The 24,700-nt window shown below is 41.1% G+C and overlaps 1 protein-coding gene across 1 annotated transcript; it reads right to left on the bottom strand.

Moving 5' to 3' along the window:
• Nucleotides 1–2,037: 2,037 nt before the first annotated feature.
• Nucleotides 2,038–24,489, bottom strand: LOC142838862 (beta-1,3-galactosyltransferase 5-like). The gene is made up of 2 exons (XM_075954535.1): nt 24,372–24,489; nt 2,038–3,392 (listed from the first exon to the last, which is right to left on the bottom strand). The coding sequence occupies exon 2, from the start codon at nt 3,390–3,392 to the stop codon at nt 2,466–2,468; it is 927 nt and encodes a 308-aa protein (XP_075810650.1). The 5' UTR covers nt 24,372–24,489; the 3' UTR covers nt 2,038–2,465.
• Nucleotides 24,490–24,700: the final 211 nt, after the last annotated feature.

Below are 24,700 nucleotides of genomic sequence, written 5' to 3'. Positions count from 1 at the left end.
GGAACCATAGCAAAATTCTGTGTATCACATTATAAAGGCAGCTACCCTCTAGTCCCAAATTATCTAGTCTTGTTTTCTTAGCTTTGGCTTCCTGGACAAATATCTTCTGTAGCAGCTTAAATATCAGGCAGTTCTGAAAGTCTGGGGTCAAAGTGTTGGTCAAGACAGATCCTTCTAAAAACATTCTTCTTGTTATACAAACAGATATTTTCTTATCCCCTATGCTGTATCTTCTGTGGCAGAGAGACCATCACTCTAATCTCTTGTCATAAGTGTGTTAAGGATAGAACTCTTGTGGACTAACGTATTACCTCTGGAATCATCAAGCCCATCTATAGGATGGAACTCTCATGGACTACTGGGAGTACTATCTCTCCAGAGAAAGTACAGGCAAATGGAGACCCAGTGACCCCTACTCACATGTGAGCAGCAGGGGATTCTGGAAAGAGGCTCTAGTGGACAGGATGCAGAAACATGTTGAACTAGGGATTAGGGTGTTCAATGTAGTGAGATCAGATTCAGATGAGACCGGGCAAGGCCTGACCTGATATGTACTGTTATATCCCCTAGATTACCATGTTGGAGCCTATTTCTCCATGTGTCATGCTTGAGGGCATTCTTAGGGCTTCTATTGCTGTGAAGAGACACAATGACCATGGCAACTCTTACAAAAGAAAGCATTTAATTGGGGTTGCTTACAGTTGAGAATGTTACTCCATTGTTTTCATGGTAGATGGCATGTAGTCAGACACAATGTTGGAAAGGTAGGTGAGAGTTCTACATCTTGATTGTGGGCAGTAGAAGGAGCCAGTGTGTCACAATGGGTGTAGCTTGAGCATCTGAGACCTCAAAGCCCACCCTCCAATGACACACTTCCACCAGCTGTTCTGAAGCTTTCTAATGATATGTTTGCGTTTGCCTATTCCACTGCTCTAGAGACATCTGCAGAGTACACAGTCTTATTTATATTTCAGCATTTTGCTCTAAAATCAGATTTCAGATGGGCCATGTGAGTTCACGTGCACCATTATGCCCTGCTGGTTTAGTTTTGTACGGGGCCTGAAACACCCACTTACAGGTAACTGCTATTGCCCCTAATCCAGCTAATTAAACCACAGATAAGATATAATATCGAGACTGTAATCTGTCTAGATGGGGAATCTTTAACCACTTCAAGGATCTGTGGAACATGGCATTTAAATAACTTAGGGTTCTGTTGACATGAGACATGACTGCTTCTGACAGCACCAATCTATTCCAAGAGAATGCTGAGCACCAAAGACACCAATTGGAGCTTGTTTTCTTCTTGGCAAAATTGGCCTTTGGGCAAAGAACTGACAATGCCTCAACCACTGACATGTTATATGATATCCAGAAATGGATATGCAGGACTGTCAAATCTTGACCAGACAGAATAAGACTGTTTTGAAATTTTTACTGCCTCTGAAAAGGGTCTGTCAATTATGCTAGGCCATATCCAAAGTTGGTTGCTTCAACGTTGCAAAATAAGATTTTGGGTGATTGCTCAGGTAGCTAATTATCTCTGTCATATATTGCTTGCTCTGGAAGATACTTGAGATTGTACTTCCTGCCTGCTCAAGTAATATTATCTCCCTTCTCAGGCCTTTGATGGGATTGAAGATTAGATAGTCATAGTTACTTTCCTCTTATGATCTAGCCAAGTCATTTCCAATACAAGACTTAGTCTCCTTAGGATAGAATGTTTATTAAAACATCTAGTATATGTTCCTTGCTTAATATTGTTTATGTTGATTGTAATTCTAATCTTTTGCTTGATATCTGTTCCAAGTGTATATTGTTTTGTATTGGGTTCGGAACTCACTTAAACAAATGGGGGGCATGCTGCAAGAGCTCCTTCTGCTCCTTCAGCCAATAGCCTTTAAGATACCAGCCCACTTGGGCGTGGTCTCTTTTGCTTTAAAAAGCAGCTGTAGCCATGCACTCTCTCTCTCCTGCATCTGGCTTCCGGCTATTAGACCTCATTCCTGATCATGCAGAGGGCTGTTGTCTGGGAATGTGATCTGTAAGTTTTTCCCCTTAAATAAATAATGCTTTTATTAATTATAATTCCAAACTGGTGTACAATTGTTTTGGACTTACACCTTCATGGGAGTCTTTGGATAAGTAAGTTGCCATGGCTGCTTGTTCTAACCTGTAAAATGGGAATGATCACATCCATGGCTTCATATGTATACTGAGCCCTGAAATGAGCAGATGAAGGCATGTCTCAAACATTGAGAACATAGGGCAAAGGCCTGAAAGTCAAGATCTGTTATTGCTCTAGTGTATTGCTCTAGTGTATGCAGGGCATTGAGAACAGCACTCTTTGCCTTCCTCCTCCTTTCCTCCTTCTCTCTCTACCCCTGAAAGTTCCCAGGAAGGCCATCCCAGATATTCCCAAAGTATCACCAAAGGTTATTAAAAGTTTGCAGCAGAGGTTCCCCTCAGACAGAAGAGCAATCCTGTTCCTGAGAGTTCTCCAGTATCTGCCAGTAAATAAGTAAGTCCTGGGGAGTTACAGAGTGGCAGGTCACAATTTTCTGAAAGCGACACACAGAGAACCTTAAGCTATCTGGGAAAAAGGTTGGTTCAGTATGGAGTTCCTCAGGCTGGATCTTCAGCATAGCCAAGCAGAGCCCAACAAACACATCCTCCAGCTTCAGGAATGGAACACTATCTGAGACATTGTATACTTTGCTGGCCACATCACTAGAAAAAACATAACCTGTCCCAGAGCAAAATGGTGGGTACTTGTCCTGGGGATATTCAAATTTACTCACAAACCACTTGCTGGACTTTTTCCTGATGGGAAGATCATTGGACTTTATGTAGCCCGTGAAGAACCTGGAGGTTTTGTTTTTCTTCAGCAGCAGGTCAGTCAGATAAACAACATTCACAAACACGTCTGAGTCTGTCTTCATCACAAAAGCTGCCTGAGGACAAAAGTGGTGGACCCATTCCATGCCCATCAATGTCTTCAGGGTCAAGTTGTAATAGACATCCTTGAAATCCTTCTGGATGATGTCACGGTGCTGCTTGCCCTCCTGAGCTGTGGCATTCATCTCATCACGGCTATCTGAGGCCCCCAGAAGGAAGAGGGTCTTCACACGCTGCCCCTGCACCTTTGTTTCTCTACCCCATGTCTTGCGGATGGCCATGCGAGCCTCCAGCTGCTTGTGGGATGAAGTCACCAACAGCACAAGGAAAGGGGGCTTCTGCTTGCAGTCTATATCTGGAAGCTGAAGAAACTTCCCATGACCTTTCTTGAAAACAATTGGTGGTTCCTCAAAAGGCTCCATGCTGAAGTACAAGCAAAGAGCACCCATCGTCAGAATGAAAGCATAAACCAGCCTCATCTTCATGAAGTCCATCTGAAAGAACAAAGACAAACTGCCAGGTCTCCCAAGAGAGAGGCTGGAGTAACAGATACCCACACACAAGATCAGAGGGCTTTGTTCTGGCATTCCAAGCCTAGCACCAGGGCTAGAATTTATACGTTATAAGGTACTAACAGAAAAGTATTTGATAGTTTCCAACACAGGACTAGAGAGACCACTCAGTGGTTAGGAGCACTTCCTGCCAGCAACCACCTGTATCTGCTGTTCTAGTGGATCCGATGCCCTCTTCTGGCCTCTGTGGGTACTGCACACAAGTGGTGCACAGATAAACATGCAAACAAAATTCCCTTATATGTAAACTAAAAACTTTTAAAGTTTACTCAAAGAGTTCCAAACACAAATGAAAAGTAGATAATATACCAACCCCACATATACAAAATTTAAAATTTAAAACTGACCTTTCAAAAAATATGAGTTGATGTGCCAGGTAGGTGATATAGATGAAGAGATCCACAGTTTAGAAAACTCTGGCGGGGCTGTAGAGATGGTTCAGAGGTTGAGAGCAATGGCTGCTCTTCCAGAGATCCCTATTTCAATTCCCAGAAACCACATGGAGGCTCACAGCCATCTATAATGAAACCTGATGCCCTTCTCTGACATGCAGGTGTACATGCAGAACACCCATTCATAAAATATAAGAAAGGAAAAGAAAGAAAGAAAACTCTGGACTCTTTCAGCACATAAAAATGGAGGTCATTCCTCTACAGTGAAGCACACAGGACAGCCTGTCATGCTGTCCCCCAGTGCCACACTGATAGCCTTGGGATTCTAGATGTACGTCCCAGCTCTGGGACCCGCCAACCCTTCACTGATGGGGTATTCAGACTCCTTGTCCTTCAGTAGATGGGACCGGATCTCCCAACAGATCCTCAGCTCTGACCTCTGGTGACTCCATGACAAGGAATGTCACAATACAGCTAGACAGCCTGTACGTCTGACAGCTGTGCATTCAGGGTGCAAGCAGAGGACTGGAAGCAATGCATTCTGGGTGCAATCACATGACAGGCTGTGGAGGCCCAAAAATATGAGCCATTTTCCACATTGACAAGGTCAGAAAGTTGGAACTTACCTCTAGTTCCTTCAAGGTTATTCTGCCTCCACCTCAAAGGTCCCACCTAGCTGTAGACCAGGAGTTTTGCTCTCTCCAGGTTATTGTGAACAGTTATGGCTAAGAGCCAGATTTTGACTTCAGGAATAGATATGTTCCTACCTTAAACAAAAGTCTAAAGATCCAACTAAGGGTCCAGTTCCTATATGGAGATTACTTTGGGTTCCACCCAGGGAGTGGTTTGCCTACAGAGTGTTTTGGTCTAGGGTGTAAGAGTGACTTGTTTTGAACATTTAACTAGGGATGTAGCCCACAACCTTCAATAAGTAGGTAGATTTCTTTGTATCATGTTAATGTAGTTTTTGTTTACTCCTACCTTTTCGCGTCAGGGGTATTTAAAGAAACTGGCACGTAAACGTGGGTATTTTTCAGTCCTCACTGGAATTCTTTCCTGACACTATAGTACTTGTTTCTCCAGTTTATTATTTCCATTTGCATCTTCATATTCTTTACTATATTTTTAAATCCCCATGGGCTCTACCCTGGCAAAAGATACTTTTGTTGGCACTGATCCCCGACAAATGGCCACAGACTGCTCTAATTAAGAATGTTCAAAAAGCAACTCTTCACACTTTGAGTTCCTGACAACTCGTGTGTCTGAACTCTTGGTCTGCAGCCAACGGTGCTGTTGGAAAATGTTGTAGAACCCTTTATGAGATGGGGCCAAGCTACAGAAGTGAGTCCTGGAGGATGAGTGTTGAGTTTATGGTACTGTCCACTTCATGTCCTCTCTCTGCCTCCTGATCCACAAGATGTGAGCAATGATCTCACACCCTGCTACCACAGCTACAAACTGCTCCCAGTGCTGTGTATGTGTTCCTGCTGCAAAGGAGAATCACCTCAAATCAGGATTCAAAGTAAATCCCCCCCAACCTGTAAGTCATTTCTCTTTATGTATTTGGTCATAGCAATGAGAAAAGTAATGAACACAAAAGCACCTCAAATCAGGATCCAAAGTAAATCCCCACCCTGTAAGTCATTTCTCTTTATGTATTTGGTCATAGCAATGAGAAAAGTAATGAACACAAAAGCACCTCTGGTTTTCTGATTTGCACAATTACCCTGAAATTCAAGGAACCTGGAATGTGGTAAGTTTGAGATCACCTGTGTTAGTGTTGTAACACTGAGAAAGAAAGACACTCACTTTTGCTGAGCAAGAACTTAGTTCTACCTGGAATGCTAAGCCACAGGGTAGAATTCACGACGGATTGAGTTCCTTGTGAAGAGCAGGTGGTGACAATGTTTCACCCTACTTTCCAAGACAATCTTCTGGACTCGGTTTGTCAACCAAAACTGAAGACTGTGTCTCTCAGGAATAACTAGGAAAGAAAATGATAGAGTCAAGTTGTTTTCACTTCCCTTCATGCTTTGCCCTCTCCCTGTGTGACCTTGAGTAAGTGTGTGAGCTGAATTCCTGGACTCAGTTTTGTGACTTCTAAAATGGGTACAACTGAGACACGGAGTCAACCATATGAGTCACCTGCATACAACAACAAACAAATATCTAAGAATCCTTTTAGGTCTCACAAAGATAGACCGTGTGGTGGTTTGTAGGAGAATGGCCTCTGTGGGTCTATATCTTTGAAGACTTTGTCATCAGTGGGTGGAAGTTTCTGGAAAGGATTGGGGGTGTGGCCTTGGTGGGGAAGGTGTGTCACTGGATGTGGGCTTTGAGGTTTCAAAAACCCATGCCATTGTCACCTGTGCTCTCTTCCTTCCTAATGGCTGTGGATCGAGGTGTGAACTCTAAGCTGTTCCCGCCATTCATGTCTTTGCTGTCATCATGGACACCAACCGTCTGACACTATAAGACCAACTGAATTTTTATGACATCCTTTGCTCATGGTGTTTCATTACGCAAGGGAAAAGTAATTAACATGGAAGTTGGTACCAGGGAGTGGGATAGATCCTGACTGGCCTGACCTTGTTGTGTTTTGTAGAAATGTAGAAGACAGTGGGGATTTGGATGAGGAAAATGGTTGAACACTGAGTGCTGAGCTTAATGGGCCATCCTAGTAGGAGTGTGGCAGTAGTGCTGTGGACCATGGGGGTCACCTCAAGAGGTCTCAGAGGGGAGCAATATTAGTAACAGGGATAGAGACAATTCTTGTGATATTTTTACAAAGAATGAGGCTGCTTTCTGCCCTTGTATTAAGAACCTGTCTGAGGGCTAGAGAGATGGCTCTGTAGTTAAGAGCACTGGTTGTTCTTCCAGAAAACCTGGGTTCAGTTCCCAGCACTCACATAGCAGTTCACAATTGTTTGTAGTTCCATTTCCGGAAGATGTGATGTCCTCACATCAATGCACACAAAACAAAGTTTAAAAAAAAAAGAGTTGGTGTGCGTTTCAAACAAAAGAATATGCCTGAGATAAATTGAAGAGTAAGGGATTAAGTTCTGTAGTAGTTGTAATTATTCAGCCACAAATAAAGCTGCACTTCTGAGTTCTAGAGCCGTGTACATTCACAGAAGCCCTCAGGCAAAAGTGCCTGAGTGTTAAAGCCCCCCTCATGTTACCCATGTGCACACATGTGTGTTTACATCCACTGACTCAGCTAAGCCCTTGTATGCATGTGTGAGCCCATCATCTGCATTATCTGAATATGACATTGTCACGCCAACCCCTGTGTGCTGCACTAGGCAGCTTTAAAAAAGCTGAATGTGCCATCTTTCTCTCTGCACACCAATTCCCACAGGTCTGTACACGCCCCCTCTAATAAATTTCTAAGCGGGTTTGTTGCATGTTTGGTATTTCCTTCTTACTTGTGCCAGGCAATTTCGATAGTTTGAATATAATTGGCCCCCATAAGCGCATAAGGAGTGGCACTATTAGGAGGTGTGACCTTGTTGGAGGTCATGGTGTCTCTTCACAGCAATAGAAACCCAAAGACAGTTTCACTGGCAGAGCAATTTCAAGACAGGCCAATACTGACTTTCTCATGTGGTTACTAGTGATACCCTTAGGCAAACATACAATAAAAAAGAGTGGGTGGAACAAAAATTAATATAAAATGTTTGAGTAGAAAAATGGCACCAGGGAAATTTAATGTTGGAATTCAGTCTTGAGCTAAAAGAAATAAGGGGATTAAAGAAAGGCCTGACCCAAACTAGAATAAAGCAAGGGTATTCTCAGGGCAAGACCCCACTCAGCTAATCTTCCATCTTGTAAGAGGGAGGCGTAAGGAATTTTCTGTTCCTAAAGAGCAACAAAAAAGGTAGGCAGGAACAGTTGGTCACTGTATGTAAAGTTAACAAAATGTTGAAACTTTGGAATAAATGAGTGACTGAGCTTGGGGCCGGGGAACAATCTTTGTACACTGTAAACATGTACTGCTCTCATTGTTAATAAAAAGCTGATCAGCTGATAACTAAACAGGAGGTATAAGCAGGACAGCCAGACTAAGAGGATGCTGGGAGGAAGAAGGGCAGAGTTAGAAGTTGCCAGGAGATGCAGAGAGAAGAAAGATTGGGGTTCTATACTGAGAAAAGGTACCAAGCCATGTGGCAAAACAGTTAAGAAATATGGGTGGTATAGGAGGTTCTTCTGTCTATGTGTTGCTTTCATTGATTGAATAAAGAAACTGCCTTGGCCTTTTATAGGGAAGCACTTAGGTAGGCGGAGAAAACAGATATGATTGCTGGGAAGAAGGGCAGATGGAGAATGCCATGGATCTCCTGCCTGGGAAGGACTCTGATTAGAATCATGTCGGTAAGGCAGAGTTATGTGGAAATATGCAGGAATGGGTTAAATTAAGATGTAAGAATTAGCCAATAAGAAGCTAGAGATAATGGGCCAGGCATTGACTTAATTAATACAATTTCTGTGTAATTATTTCAGGTGTAAGCTAGCATGCAGACAAATTGAAAAGCAGGCCCTCTCTCCCTCATACAACATATGGGTTAATTCAAATGTAAGAGTTACCTACCTAGTAAAAAGCCTGAGTTATTGGCCAAGCATTTCTAATTAGTGTAAGCCTCAGTATGATTATTTGGGAGCTGCTGGTGGGACAGAAGCTTCCATCTACACCTTACGCCACTTAATCTTTAACCTGTGGGATCTAAAATGATCCATTCTGCTGAGCGTAACAGAGAGGACAAAGCAAGTAGTGACTAAGGGTGATGCACAAGGAATGAATTCATGGGTCGCGCACAGTTTGAAACCAGAGAAGAGCAATGGTTCCCCTAGTGAATCCCATCGCAGTATTACCAGGCAATAGTGAGCCAGCTCTTCTCAGAGAAAGGCAGTTCATTAATTTGCCAGGAAGGCAAGCCTCAGGTCACACATTATTCTCTTCTTAAAAATTAAAGCCCTTCACCAAAATAATATAAGCTATGGAAACCACGTGCTGAGGAAAAGTGTCTCCAAGAGTGAGATGAGGCAAGCATCCTTCATAGTTCCCCAAGCAGTCATGAAATGGAAGGGCATAGAAAAATCTTTGGCAATGTCCAAACCCAAATGAGGCTGTCAGCTCCAAGTTCCTAGCTGGAATCCTGCTCTTTGCCCATTGGGCGAGGGCCAGACAGAGTAGCCCACACAGCTCCTGCAATGTGCTGATTAATTTATGTCAGCTTGACTGGGCATAGGGTATTCTAAGACACTTGGTTAAATATTATGTTGGATGTGTATGAGATAGTGTTTAGGAATGAAAATACCATTCAAATGGGTGGACCTTCCATGGCAGTGAGGCTCCTGTACTCAGCCGAGGATTGGTCTGGTCAAAAGGACTGCTTCATTGAGATGACTGTTATTCTCTGTGTTCAGGTGAAACACCTTCATTCTGTGGTTATACCTTAAGTAAAGCTTTATAAATATGATAGTGACCCTTAAAGAGGAAATGAAAAATTCCCTTAAAGAAATGGAGAAAAAGACAAACAAAAATGTGCAAGAAATCAATAAATCTCTCACAGAAAGCCAAGAAAAAAAAAACAATCAAACAGGCGAAGCAAACAGTTCAAACAGTTCAAGACTTAAAAATTGAAATAGAGTCAATAAAGAAAACACAAACTGAAGGAAATTTGGAAATGGAAAATCTGTGTAAATTAACAGAAACTACAGATGCAAGCATAACCAACAGATTATAAGAGATGGAAGAGAGAATCTAAGGAGTTGAAGATATAATAGAGGAAAAAGATTCACCAGTCAAATAAAATGTTAAATCCAGCAAATCCTGTTAAGCATCCAGGAAATCTGGGACACCATCAAAAGACCAAGCCTAAGAATAACAGCGATAGAAGAAGGAGACAAACTCTAGCTCAAAGGGACAGAAAATATTTTTAACAAAATTACAAAAGAAAAATTTCCAAACCTAAAGAAGGACAATCCTGTAGGCACAAGAAGTTTATAGAAAACCAAATGAACTGGTCCAGAGAAAAACATCCCCTTGCATAATAATCAAAACACTAAACATACAGAATAAAGAAAGACTATTGGAGCAAGCAAGCTACACAGGAGCCGAAGCCAGGAGCCAATTTAGTCCGGGGAGCCAATCCAGTCCCGGGACACTGACAGACCAGTATTGAACTAGCAATCTGGTCCAGAGACAGAGATCTCCACCAGAACAGGTACAGGGGAGTAATTGCTGAGTGAGCCAGAGCCACAGACCACAGAGGGTCTGGACATGAATCTGGGATTTCAAGGGAGTAGACCTAAGCCAGGGCCACTGTGGGTCTGGGTGTAAGTCTAGGACCTCCAAAGAACTAGGGTTGATCCAGGACCTCTACCAATCTGGGCATGAATCTTGGACTTCTGAGGGACTAGGCAGGAATCAGAGATCTCTGTGGGGCCAAGTGTGAGTCTGGGCCGCAGAAGGAGTAGGCCTGATCCAGGACCTCTGTGAGTCTGGAAATTGGTCTGGGATATCAAAGGGAATAGGAGGTAACCTGGAACATCTGTGGGTCTGAGCATGAGTCTGGAACCTCTGAGCAAGTATTCCTGAGCCAGGTCCTCTGTGGTTCTGGGCACACCCGAGCCTGGGAACTTTGAGACAGTAGACTGGAGCCAGAAACCTTTGCAGGACCATCTCCAAGCCAGGGACTTCTGCAGGAAGGGATCCAGATGGGATTTACAGAAACAGGTCAAAGCCAGTAACCTAGGTCAAAGTAGGCCTGAGATAGCAAACTCCAAGGGAACAGAGCAAAGTACAGAAATGCTGAGTTCTCTCCAGGAACATAAAATAACCAACGGGGTAACTAGAACTGTGGTACTGACTGTACCATGAGGAACAATCATCTGAGCTTTGGATTTACTGGCTCCTAGAATACTAATCAACAGAATCTCAGACAGCCCCAACTACACCTAATAGAAGAAAAGATGAGTAGAAAAGGTAAGAACACATGCAACATTACAAAGAGTAACACAACACCAGTAAAACCTAAAGAACCTACAACAGCAAGACCTGAACAATCAAATGTAGATGAAGCAGAATAAAATGACCTAAAAGAATAATTTCAAGAGAATATTTGAAATTATTAAGAGGAAATTAAAAATTCCCTTAAAGAAATAGAGGAAAAGACAAACAAAAAAATTGGAAGACATCAGTAAACCCCTTAAAGTAAACCAATAAGATTCAGTGTGGTTGGCTTTATGTTGAGGTCTTTGTCCAATCTGAAACTGAGTTTTGTGCATGGTGATAGATGTGGGGCTATTTTCATTCTTCTACATGTTTATATCCAGTTATGCCAGCACCATTTAGAACTTAGAGAAGAGAAAATGAAAAGCACACTTGAATGCATTGGCTCAGGAGACTACTTGCTAAATTTAATTCCAGCAGTACAGACACTGAGAGAAACAATAAATGGGGCCTCCTGAAACTGAAAAGCTTCTGTGAAGCAAAGGACATGGTCAACAAGGCAAAATGACAACCTACAGAAAGGGAGAAGATCTTCACTAACCCCACATAAGACAGGGGTCTGATATTGAAAATATACAAAGAATTCAAGAAATTGGTCATCAAAAGAACAAATAATCAAATAAAAATTATGGAGTATAGACCTAAACACAGAACTCTCAACAGAGGAATATTAAATGGCTGAAAGACACTTAAGGAAATCTTCAACATTTTTAATCATCAGATAAATGCAAATCAAAACAACTCTGAGATTTCATGTTATACCTGTCAGAATGGCCAAGATCAAAAACAATGATGACAACTTATGCTGGAGAGGTTGTGGAGTAAAGGGATCACTCCTGCATTGCTGATGCGAATGCAACCTGGTACAGCCCCTTTAGATGACAGTGGGACTATTTCTCAGAAAATTAGGAAACAACTTCCTCAAGATCCAGTAATACCATTTTTGGTTATATAACCAAAAGATGCTCAACTGTGCCACAAGGACATGTGCTCAACTGTGTTTATAGTAGCATTGTTTGTAATAGCCAGAACCTGGAAACATCCTAAATGCCCTTTGACTGAAGAATGGATAAAAAAAAAATGTGGTACATTTACACAATGAGGTACTATACAGCAGAAAAACATAACATCTTGAATTTTGCGGGAAAATGGATGGAACTAGAAAACATTATTTTGAGTGAGGTAACCCAGACACAGAAAGACAATTATCACATGTACTTATTCATGGTGATTTTTAAGCCCAAAGCAAAGAAAACCAGCCTACAAACCACAATCCCAGAGAACTTAGACAACAATGAGGACACTAAGAGAGACTTACATATATCTAATGTACATGGGAAGTAGAAAAAGACAAGATCTCCTGAGTAAATTGGGAGCATGGGGACCTTGGGGGAGGTTTGAAGGGGGGAGGTGAAGCAGGGAAGGGAGCAGAGAAAAATGTAGAGCTCAATAAAAATCAACCATAAAAAGACTATTAAGAGCTGCAAAGGAAAAAGTCCAAGTAATACAAAAGGGCAGACTTATTAGAATAACACCCGAATTCTCAATGGAAACTGTGATAGCAAGAAGGTTCTGGACAGTTGTGCTTCAGACACTAAGAGATTATGGATGCAATCCCTGACTACCATAACCAACAAAGCTTTCAATCATTATTGATGAAGAAAACTGGTGTGGGAGAATGGTCTGTATTCTGTCAATCATGTTTTAAATAAACACTGATTGGCCAGTCAGGAAGTACAGTCGGGAAAACCAGACAGGAAGTAGAAATGATGCAAAGAGAACAGGAGAATTCTGGGAATGAGGAAGTTGATTTCCCCCCACTCCTGCCTAGACCACCGAAGCAGCAGGATGTGATCTGCCCCACTGAAAAAGGTACTGAGCCACATGGCTAACATAGATCAGAAAAATGAGTTAATCAAGATGTGAGAGTTAGCCAGTGAAAGGCTAGAGCTAATGGGCCAATCAGCCTATAATTTATGGAGACCTATGTGTGATTTTTGGGGGGCTAAACAGTTGTGGAGTCAAAGGGTAGGCCAAAACCCCTACAAACAAGCCAGCCCTCGTGTTACAGAAAACAAAATATTCCAAAACAAATCCAGATTTAAATAATACCTATTCACAAATCTACCCTATGGAAAGTACTAGATGGAAAGCTGCACCCCAAGGAAGAAAGCTACATCCATGAAAACACAGGTGTCTCATACCAACAAACCCTAAAGAAGGAAAACACATACTACCAACAACAAACCAAAAGTTAATCGGAATTAATAGTCACTGGTCGTTAATATTCCTGAATATCAATGGACTCAATTCATCTACAAAAAGACACAGACTAACAGAATGGATACAAAAACAATATCCATTCTTCTACTGCATACAAGAAACACAACTTAACTTCAAAAACAGACATTACCTCAGAGTAAAAGGTTGGGAAACGATTTTCCAATCAAATGGACCTAAGAAACAAGCTGATGTAGCTATCCTAATATCTAACAAAATCAACTTCAAATGAAAATTAATCTAAAGAGTGGGAGAAAAACATTTCATATTTATCACAGGAAAAATCCATCAAGGTGAGGTCTCAATTTTGAACATTTATGTCCCAAGTACAAGGACACCCACTTTTGTAAAAGAAATATTACTAAAGCATAACACACATCAAACCACATCACACCAGTAGTGGGAGACCTCAACACCCACTAAACAATGTACAGGACTGCAAAAAAGAAACTACCCAGAGAAATAATGGAACTAACAAATGTTGTTATTCAACTGGGCTTAAAAGCCTTCTATAGAACATTCCACCCAAAAAAAAAAAAAGACTATACCTTCTCAGCAACTCATGGAACCTTCTCTAAAATTAACCACATATTCAGTTTCAAAGAAAACCTCAATAGATACAAAAAATTGGAATAGCCCCCTGTATCTTATCAGATCATAATGACTTAAATTTAAAATACAACTACAACACAAATCGCAGAAAGCCTACAAACTCATGGAAACTGAATAATACTTGACTGTGTCACCATTAGAAAAAGGAAGAAATAAAGAAAGAAATTATGAACTTATTAGAATTCAATGAAAATGCACAATATGCCCAAACTTCTGGGACACTATGAAAGTCAATCATGAATTCATAAAGTTTGCTAAACAAGAAACAGAATTTGAACAAACAGAGAATGATTAGACAATAAGTCTATAATCAAATATTAACCTTCCCCTGTTCCAAAGTACAACCCAGAAAAGATTTAAATGTTGGGACTAATTGAGTCCTGGCCTTCAGCTGTTCTTCCCTGCTAGAGCCTTCTAATTGAAGTTACTAAAAGCTGTGCCTTGCCTAGAGGATCAGAGGATGGGATTTTCACCTGTTGGCCATTGACGACTGTGTGTTTAAGCTTCCATGGTGCTATTAAAGAAAGGCTTTTGTAGCAGTGATTGGAGGTCCGTGTGTTGCTCTGTCTCGGCGTATGTTTCCTCAACCTCCAGCCCCTTGTCTGAAGCTCATGAACTAGGTTCTAGCACATAGAGCGCAGACGGGGGGTGCAGTACACGGCATTTAGGGACAAGTTTTACAAAGATTTTAAGGAAACAATAATGATTATATATATTTATATATTACATGAATGATTTTAAAGGAACAGAATGGCCAGGTATGATAACACATACCAATAATCCCAGTATTTGGGAGGAAGAGTGTAGTGGTTTGAATAGGTATGGCCCCATAGATTCATGTGTTTGAATACTTGGTCCATAGGGAGTGGCACTATTAGGAGGTGTAGCCTTGGTAGAATATGTGTGACATTCTTAAAGGAAGTGTGTCACTGTTGAGGAGGGCTTTGAGGTCTTATATGCTCAAGCTATGCCCAGTGTGGCACACAGTCAGCTACTGCTTGCAGATCAAGGTATTGAACTCTCAGCTCCTTCTCCAGCACCATGTCTGCCTGTACACTGCCATGCCTCTCACTGTGATGAGAATGAACTAAACCTCTGAAATGGTAAGACAGCCTCCATTAAATGTTTTCTTTTACAAGAGTTACCATGGTCATAGTGTGTCTCCAAAGCAATGAAACACTAAGACAAGCTATAATATCCAATATAATTAACTGCATTAAAACACTGAAGGCAGGAGCTGGGGAGATGCCCAGTGCTTAAAACACTTCCTGCTCTTTCTGAGGACTCAAGTTCGGTTCCCAGTTGTCATTTGGGCAGTTCACAATTTCCTCTAATTCCTACTCATGGGATCCAACACCCTCTCTGGCCCCACAGTTGTGTGCACACATGGCATACATTCACAAGACACATATAAAAAGATAAAACATAGTAAACTTATTTTTAATATAAAAACATTCTACATATGAACATTATAACCAATAAGAATATAGCTAGGTCATTTGGCCTATATAATGTTTTTTTCTTGTTTTGGGGTTTTCAAGACAGGGTTTTGCCCTGTGTAGCCCTGGCTGTCCTGGAACTCATTCTGTAGAAGAAGCTAGTCTCCAGTCCACCTACTTTTACCTCTCAAGTAGGATTAAATGCATGCACCACCACTGCCCAGTTCTTTTGCAGTAATATTAATAAGAATTCCTAACTTCGTTCTAATGAGAAGAAATGTCAGGCAAGTTCACACTAAATGATATTATATGAAACAATCATTTTGGCCCTCTCAATATGGTAAACTCATGAGAGACAAAGACTAAGACACTATTATAAAGTGACTATGGGAAGCAGAGGTGAAAACCAAGTATGACATGTAATTCTGGATGTGAACCCAGGGCAGAATGACATTAACAAGAACACTGTGTAACATGCAGTCTGGAATTTAAGCATATTGAGCCAAATGTTATGGTGCATGCCTGTAACCTCAGCACTAAAGAAACTGAGACAGAGGATCAAGTATTTGAGGCCAGCCTAAGCTATATAGCAAGACTCTGAAAAATATAACCCTGTAATAATAATAACAACAACAACAATAATAAAAGAATGAATGAATAAAAAAGTTGTATTTACTAAATTCATATAGAAGACAAAAACTGAGCAGCACATTACAAAGAAAACAGAGGGAAACTTTATGCATGTGAATCCTGCCATTCAGTCATAAGTCAGGAATGTATTGGTGAGGTACAGGCAAAGAGACCAATGTCATGAACTAAATGGTGTGTCCCTAACAGTCATGGTGGAGTTCTGGCCCCAGTATGGCAGAGCCTTCAAGCTGTAATTAAGATTAGATGATGAGGCTCCAGGTGAGGCCCTAATTCAATTGACTTATTAGAAGAGAAAGTCAGAGAAATGCCAGGCCCTTCAAATGACAGAAAATGGAAGTCTGTAACCAGAAGAGAGACCTCACCAGGAGCCAGCCACTCAGGGACTTTGAACTAAGACTTACTTGGTCTCTACAAGTTTCTCCTCTAAGTCACCTGGACTAAGATGTCTGTATAGCAGACATCACAGTGAAAATTAAGTCTCTAAGAGAATGGTGTTCACAGTGTAAATGAAGGCTCTAACAAGCCTATGCAACCACTAAAAACAGGCATTGAAATAAAAAGTGAACTCCTATGGGAGGTCTTTCTGTCTGTGTTGCTTTTATTGGTTAATGAATAAAGAAGCTGCCTTGGCCTATAGCCAGGTAGAAGGAAGGTGGGGTCAGAGAGAAGCTATAGAGCCACCAGAGACAGATGCTGGGAACTTTACCCAGTAATCCACACCCACATGGCAATATACAGATTAATGGAAATGGCTTAAATTAATATGTAAGTGTTAGCCAATAAGAAGTCAGAGCTAATATGCCAAGCAGTGATTTAATTAACAGAGATTGTGTATGGTTATTTTGGTTCTGAGCAGCTGGTATGAACAAACAGCCTCCTCACAACAAATTGTCATCAAATGTGGGGTTGACAAAAACCATGTAAAACTTGAGAAAGCTTAAAAAGAAATCATAGACACAAAGAAAACCAGAGTTAATCATAGTGGCATTTTCTTGGATGGGCACTGTTTGCTAAAACAAGCAGAAGCATAGCTCCTTTAAGAGAGGTTTTCATGATTCCATGGTTTTAAAAAGCTGCATCATTTTGAAACTGTGGTTTTCTTGGCTGTGCTGCCATGACAAACTCTGACGAGGTCCAGCTATAGAACATTTGAAATCATTTGTATGGGTTTATGAGTGGTGTGCTGTAGCTTGCTTGATGGAATGTGGACTGGCTCTATGCCTAGAAGTGGGGCAGTGTGCGTGGCTCTCAGAGGCATGAGAGGTTCTGCCATGATGAACTGGGCAGATCAACCAGGCAGTACCTTATATACCCTAGTAATGACACAGCTTAAGTTTTTAAGAAGCGCCTAGAATTTTAAGAAGTGTTCCTGGACATAAAGAATGTGGCTGACAATGAGGGCTGACTGAGAAGCCAAGGACAATGGCACTGGGTTTTGATTCTACTGCATGTAGTGACTTTGTGGGAGCCTAGTCTGTTTGGATGCTCACCTTCCTAGACCTGAATGGAGTGGGGAGTACTTTGGACTTCCCACAGGGCAGGGAACCCTGACTGCTCTTTGGACTGGAGGGGGGAGGGAGAGAGGGGGAAGGAAATGGGAAGAGGGGGGGAGGTGGAAATTTTGAATAAAAAAAATAATTACAGATACACAATATGACAGATTCATACATAAAAGTCCTTTAAATGGGTTATAGTGTTGAATAAATGTACGTAGGCTTGGAAGAGAGAAGAAAAAGAGTATAGAGAGTTATATAAAGAAATAAATGGTGTTTTTTAAAAAACAAAATCTTTAAAGAAACAGTAAAAATAAATGAGCCATTTAATTGGAATATACACAGAGAGTCTGAATTATGTATATTATGTCTTCTTTGAATTTTTTTCACTGTAAAGGAGCTAAGTACAGAGAGACACTTCATTTATGGGCTGATAAGCTAAACCAACATGTATATTATAAAGTTATTGTGGCTTCAGAATTTGGATATAATGATATGTGCTTTAGAAAAGAGGTTCTGCTTTTGTTTCCACAGAGGATGAGAACCTGTGAATTCATACCAGGCGAATGTGATTTGATGTTCCAAGACCCCCTGAAAGGTCAGCATGAACACCCCAAAAATTGCTTCACCCAACAATCAGCAGGAAGTAGTCTAGAGAACTACACCTATATTCCCAGATACTGTTTATAAATGTTTTACATTTAAAAGGGGATAGGCTCTAGAGACTTGCACTGGTATGGATCTTGCTCTATTGATACAAATTTAAAGTCAATTTTGTTATATGTATATTTCTGCCCTTGATTAATGTATTACGTTTTTGCAGCTCATCTAAAAATGTAATGTATAATTAAGAAATATAGGTTAGTAGAAATTCATCTAAAGTAGTCAAGCTTGTAGTCATGTTAGTTCGGTTTTCTAGATATATAGAGATATATTTCAGTTAGGTCTTCTTCAAATCTTTCAGAGACCTTCAGAATATGGTATTTAAAATGTTTAATAAGTTAGGGCTTTTCATGACAATGAGACACATATGTTCCTGGCAGGACCAGCTACTTCAAGAGGAAGATGCGCATTGAAGAGGCTCCTCATGGAGTTTGTTTGCCATTAGGGCAAAAAATTGCTCTTGCCTGGAGTGCTTGATGAACTGTACATGCAGGACTCACAGAGAAATGACTGCTGAACTTTCCTAAAGGTGAGATGATCCCTCTGGGTTCCTTCTTCATGAAAGAGTCTGCTAGACATTCTGCAAGATACAGAAGAAGTGACTAACAAACTGCCAATATAGGCAGACCTGTTTTTAAATATCCTGCTTCATGGGAAAGTCTGCTGGATACTATGGGCCTGTAGGCTAAAATGGATACCCCAATTGTAGAAAAGAACTTTGGGTGACTGTCCAGGTAGTGAGATGTCTCTGTCAATTCTAGAATTTTGGAAGTTGCTTACAATGCACTTCCTGTTTACTTATGTAATCTTATATCTTTCTGGAGTCTTTGATGAGTTGAAGAGTTTATAGTTATAATTATGGTTTTCCTTAGTTATGATAAAAGATAAAGTAGATATAAACATTGTAACTGTAGTTCTTGCTTGATATATATAGTTTTGCTATGTTAAGGTTAAAACCTTTCTTTCTGTTTAAACAAAAAAGGGGAAATAAGGTAGAAGGTCCTTCTGTCTATGAGCTGCTTTTATTGGTTAATGAATAAAGAAATTTGTTTGGCCTATAGCAAGATAGAAGGAAGGCAGAATCAAGGAGAAGCCATGCAGTTGCCACAGGAGACAGACGCTGGGAACTTTACCCAGTAAGCCATAGCTACATGCCAATATACAGATTAATAGAAATTGGTTAAATTAATATGTAAGAGTTAGCCAATATGAAGCTAGAGCTAATGGGCTGAGCAGTGATTTAATTAATAGAGTTTCTGTGTGGTTATTTCAGTTCAGGGAAGCTGGGATGAACAAGAGGCCTCCCCAGTACAAACAGATCCCTCACAGAAAAGGAATGCCAAGGGGTAGGCATATAGACAGACTTCCTTAATATGAATGTGAAATGTAATCCATGGCTTGTGTGAATAAATTATTGGTTCTCTACTTCTAGACTGGTCTTGGCAAGGCAATGGGCCTTTTCTGTGGAAGCATAACTGGATAAGGTGGGGGCAGCCCTTTAAGGCTGTAGTCTGGTCTTCTTCTTGCTTAAGCTCTATACTGCCTGGTTGGTGTGGTTTGACTATCACCTCATCTTCCTGTTGCCAGAGACAGGAGCTGGTCCTGAGTTCATGCCATTCCTGCTGTAATGGACTATATCTTCTCCTCTGTGATCTCAGGGCAATCCTATCTCTCAAGTTACTTCTGTCTTGTCAAGAATTTGGTCACAGTGACAAAGAGACAGAGATAGATGATTGATGATAGATAGATAGTTGATAGATGAAAGATAGATAAATAGATAGATAAGGAATATATAATAGATTATAAATAGATACATGGTAGGTTATAGAGAAATGATATATGATTTTAAATCAAAGGCATATGACAGATAATAGGTATACCAAAAAGATATACAATAGAAGTTATGTAGGTTATATAGTATATAAATAGAAGACAAATGATAGATTGATGAAAATATGCATGCTAGACTACATATACGTGATAGAGATGGATAGATGATAAATAAATTACAAGCTGATTGATAGATATACCAGAGAGACATTAAATGATAGATAAACAATATATATTATGAATAGAAAATAGACAAGTGATTGGTTCATAGATGATGGAAGACTAATAGGTGGTGGATAGATGATAGACAAGAAAATATAGATGATAAATACAAAGACAGTCAAAAGTGTATCAATCAATCAATAGAAGATTATGGCATATTGATAAACAAAAGACAGACAAATCATAGGATAATACCCACATGTTAATGAAAACACTATCGACTAGGCTAGAATCAGGTAAATGCATAATTTTCTTCCTCTTCTTTGGATTTTTGAGATAAGAGTTTCTCTATGTAGCCCTGGCTGTCCTAGAACTCACTATGCAGAACAGGCTCGCCTTGATCTCACAGAGATCTGCCATCCTCTGACTCCTGAGTGCTGGGATTAACAGTGTGCACCACCATTCACTTTAGGTAAAAGAATATTAAAGCAATGAGATGGAGTTACTACTTTTTCTTTTTTATTATTAATTTATTTATTTATTAAAGATTTCTGCCCCCTCCCCGCCACCACCTCCCATTTCCCTCCCTCTTCCCCAATCAAGTCCCCCTCCCTCATCAGCCCAAAGAGCAGTGAGGGTTCCCTGCCCTGTGGGAAGTCCAAGGACCTCCCACCTCCTTCCAGGTCTAGTAAGGTGAGCATCCAAACTGCCTAGGCTCCCACAAAGCCAGTACGTGCAGTAGGATCAAAACCCAGTGCCATTGTTCTTGAGTTCTCAGTAGTCCTCACTGTCTGCTATGTTCAGCGAGTCGAGTTTTATCCCATGCTTATTCAGACCCAGTCCATGTGGCCTTGGTGAAAGCATTCATTGGGGACTTAACAGCACACCTAAAAGCTCTAGAAAAAAAAGAAGCAGACGTGCCCAGGAGGAGTAGAAAATTGGAAATAATCAAACTGAGGGCTGAAATCAACAAAATAGAAACACAGAAAACAGTCCAAAGAGTCAATGAAACAAAAAGTTGGTTCTTGGAGAAAATCAACAAGATCGACAAATCCCTATCCAAACTAATTAAACGACAGAGAGAGAACACGCAAATAAACAAGATCAGAAATGAAAAGGGGGACATAACCACAGACACAGAGGAAATTCAGAGAATCATTAGATATTACTACTTTTTCTATTAATAAAAATTTAAAGGTCCAGTGAGTCTAAGTCTAGGCTAAGCTCTGGGGAACCAGGCACTGAGTTACTAAACCATATGGTTGGTGGGAGTGTGATTAATGAAGCCCCTTCCCTCTCAAGTAGCATTGTTCAGGATCTAGGACAGATTGAGACCAATCTAGAACTGCCCTGGAATTCAATTACACTCATACATGTAGATCATTAATCTATAGGAAATCACACAGTTGTGCAAGAGGAGACAAACCAGGAATGCCTATCACTGTGTTTAATAGAAAAATACAAAACATTTAGAACCCAGCAATAGTGGTGAGAATGCAGAAATTAGCACCAGCTTCATACCTACAGATTTCTAAAGCATAATGGTAGTGATGTGAGATATAGCCTCACACATAGAGATAAGAACACACACACAGTTAGGATGGAGGAGGATCCAGAGCAGGGAGAAAGGGTAACAGGTGGGGAGAGAAATGAAAGGAAACGCTTTATGACCAACTCACTTTTTACTACCACACTATTAAGTCACAGCAGGTGCCACCCATGTGACAGGGACATGCTCACACACAGTTTGCCTGCAGCTCTCTGACTTTTCTACAGCCTGAAATAGTTTACAATTTTAGGAAATATGCATTTAGCTGTGTGGTGGTGGGACATGCCCTTAATTCCAGGACACAGGAGGACCTCTCTGAATTTGAGACCAGCCTGATCTACAAGAGATGGTTCCAGGACAGGCACCAAAGCTACAGAGAAACACTGTCTCAAAAAAACAAAAAAAAAAACACAAAAGAAAGAAAGAAAGAAAGAAAGAAAGAAAGAAAGAAAGAAGGAAGGAGGAAGGGAGGGAGGGAGGGAGGAAGGAAGGAAGGAAAGGAGGGAGGGAGGGAGGGAGGGAGGGAGGAAGGAAGGAAGGAAGGAAGGAAGGAAAGAAGGAAGGAAGGAAGGAAGGAAGGAAGGAAGGAAGGAAGGAAGGAAGGAAGGAAGGAAGGAAATTTCTACCTAACCTGAGTAGCCTTGAAAACATATTACGGTAAAATAACATGAAAAGCAATCTGGAAATCATGTTTAATCACACGGCCTGATCCCTCTCACTCCCCTTTCATCATAGCCTGGGACAATGGACAACAAAGAAGTAGATTGTGATACAGAGAATCCAACTGAAAATCTGAGAAGAATTTGAAAAAATCCAAATAAGAAAGAGGAAATAAGGAATGATCAAGGTAACTTGTACCTACAGAGGCAGCCTACCAGGTGACCCTGCCGTGTTAAACAAGAACGACAGCCTGGCTAATCAGGAAGAAGGGACTCCCAGAAGTGGATCAAAGGGGAGCCTGATAAATGTACTGCTCCCCAAAGAAATTGGGAATGCTCAGTCAGCAAAACACAAGGGACATAAGAAATTACAAGAGACCCAGGAGATTAACAAAGGAATTGCAGAGCTAACACATGGAAATTAACACACCTCTAGGGAACAGAGAAATGAGGTCTTGCAAGAAACAGAACAGACAGCTTTTAACAGTGACCCAAAAATAAATAAAATTAACAGTGACACAGGGAAGGGAGTTTAGACAGAGAGAACAAGCTACATGGAAGAGAGCCCAAACCTGATCAGCACACTCGCCACTGTGCCCCAAAGTCTGTCCTCTATTTTGCCAGTCTACTGAGCCCCAAAATATATATCTTATACTAATTGGCAATTATTCTTAAGACCAAGTTATTTTATAATTAGGGAAGATATTTATTTCTTTCGAAAACCAAGCAAATTTCAGCAGAGAACTTAGAAAATGTGAGGTAATGTTGCAATAATCATTGTCACCAGTGTCACATGGAAATATGCGACCATATAGTCCTCATGTAAACCCAGAGAAATAATATCAGCCTCTGTGGTGTCAATGGAGAGACCTGAGGCACAGGGTGGAATTAATGTGCCGAGTTCCTCTGTCTCCATGAGTACATAGGGAATGAGGGAGTGATCAACTCTACTTTTAGACCTGTTTGGTTCCAAATGACTTCTAGCTCTTACTGAGGATGTGGGATGATGTTCAAAATCAGATACAAAGAGTCTCGATGACTTTACCAAGTCAGTATCATTACATAGCATTCTTAGCCCCTGAGTTTGGTTTTCAACTCACTATAATGCTATTTTTTATCAGATCCAAAAGAAACTAGGAACAAATGGCTCTTTGTGATGCCTATTAGCAATGGAAAGCACAAGCTGACCTCCAAGCTCACTCAGTTCCTGTGGCTCCTCTCAGCTCTGCTAACCCTGTCCCTAAACCTCTCCAGCTCAGGGGATCCCTTCCCCTGCTTCTCCTTCCTCTATAACCCTGCCATTTCATCCACACGCCCCTCTTGACCTCTCCTCTTCTCTTCTCTCCTCTCCTCTTCTCTCTTTTCCTCTCCCCACTCCCCTCTTCTTTCAGTTAAGGCTACTACTTTCTGTCCCTGCTCTGGACTCTTCCAAGTGACTCTGACTGTTTACCCCTCAGGCCTACAATAAGAACCTTCCCCTCAGCCATACAATGAAGCAGCCATGTCCTTGCTTTATATAATTTTGTCAAAAGTTCTGTTATTATATTACCATAGCTGGGACTACAGGTTCTTTCCCTACTCAGTACAAAATACGGATGGCAATCCAGTTTGTAAAGCCAGCTTGATATTCGACTAGATGGCCAATGGCAAGCACAGGTCTGCTTATATTCCAAAGAACCCCTCTCCTTTACCACAGTAGGTATGCTCTCTGAATGGTCACTCATCAGGCTGAGATATAAGGGCTGTGACAAGCTCAGATCTTTCTCAGCATTGGACTGTGTGCTTTTATCTCTATATTGAAATTATAAAGACCCTGGTTTCATCTGGTATGTCAACGTGGCATCTAGACCACATGGATCTGATCTGGAACATCACCACCCCCACCTTCCCTTGGTTGGATGGTGGGGAATATGAATTAACTTAATAACTAGCAGCCAAGGACTGTGGTTTCCAGAGTCCAGGCTTTAACCTATTCATGCCATACGACTAGCAGGACAGCTGGTCAGCAGTTATTTCAAAGTTCAGTCTGGGACACTCAATCTCATGATCCTGGCTTTAAACTGAGATTAGGTAACTTTACCAAAACCTCTATCATCCATCTTACCCACCCTTTCACTCTGCAGCTTCAGACATGGGTTCAGATAATTCCCTCTTACCAGAAGATAAGGAAAGTGTCCAAACCCACAGGAGGCCAGTCACAAAGGCTGATGGAGCACAATCCCCAAGCCTGAGATCAGGAGAAGTGGAAAGATCCTTTGCCGGTCCTGTGCTTCCTTGATGGCAGGGAAGTGAGCAGAGAGGAGCAATGGGGATCAGGAGAAAAGCCAGCTGGGTACTGGAGGCCACTCCCCAACTCCCATTCTCACCCTCCTCACCCTCAACCCCACCCCTACCCCTACATATACACCACACACACACACACACACACACACACACACACACAGAGCTCACCCAACCCAGGGTGGGGCAATGACAATTCAGTGAG

Source organism: Microtus pennsylvanicus, chromosome 1 (genome assembly GCF_037038515.1).
Source record: "Microtus pennsylvanicus isolate mMicPen1 chromosome 1, mMicPen1.hap1, whole genome shotgun sequence".
Taxonomy (NCBI): domain Eukaryota; kingdom Metazoa; phylum Chordata; class Mammalia; order Rodentia; family Cricetidae; genus Microtus; species Microtus pennsylvanicus.
This window is presented reverse-complemented; position numbering and strand designations above follow the sequence as displayed.

Bases quoted from the DNA above. Each gene is read 5' to 3' on its own strand.
- LOC142838862 (XM_075954535.1), bottom strand. From the start codon at position 3,392: ATGGACTTCATGAAGATGAGGCTGGTTTATGCTTTCATTCTGACGATG.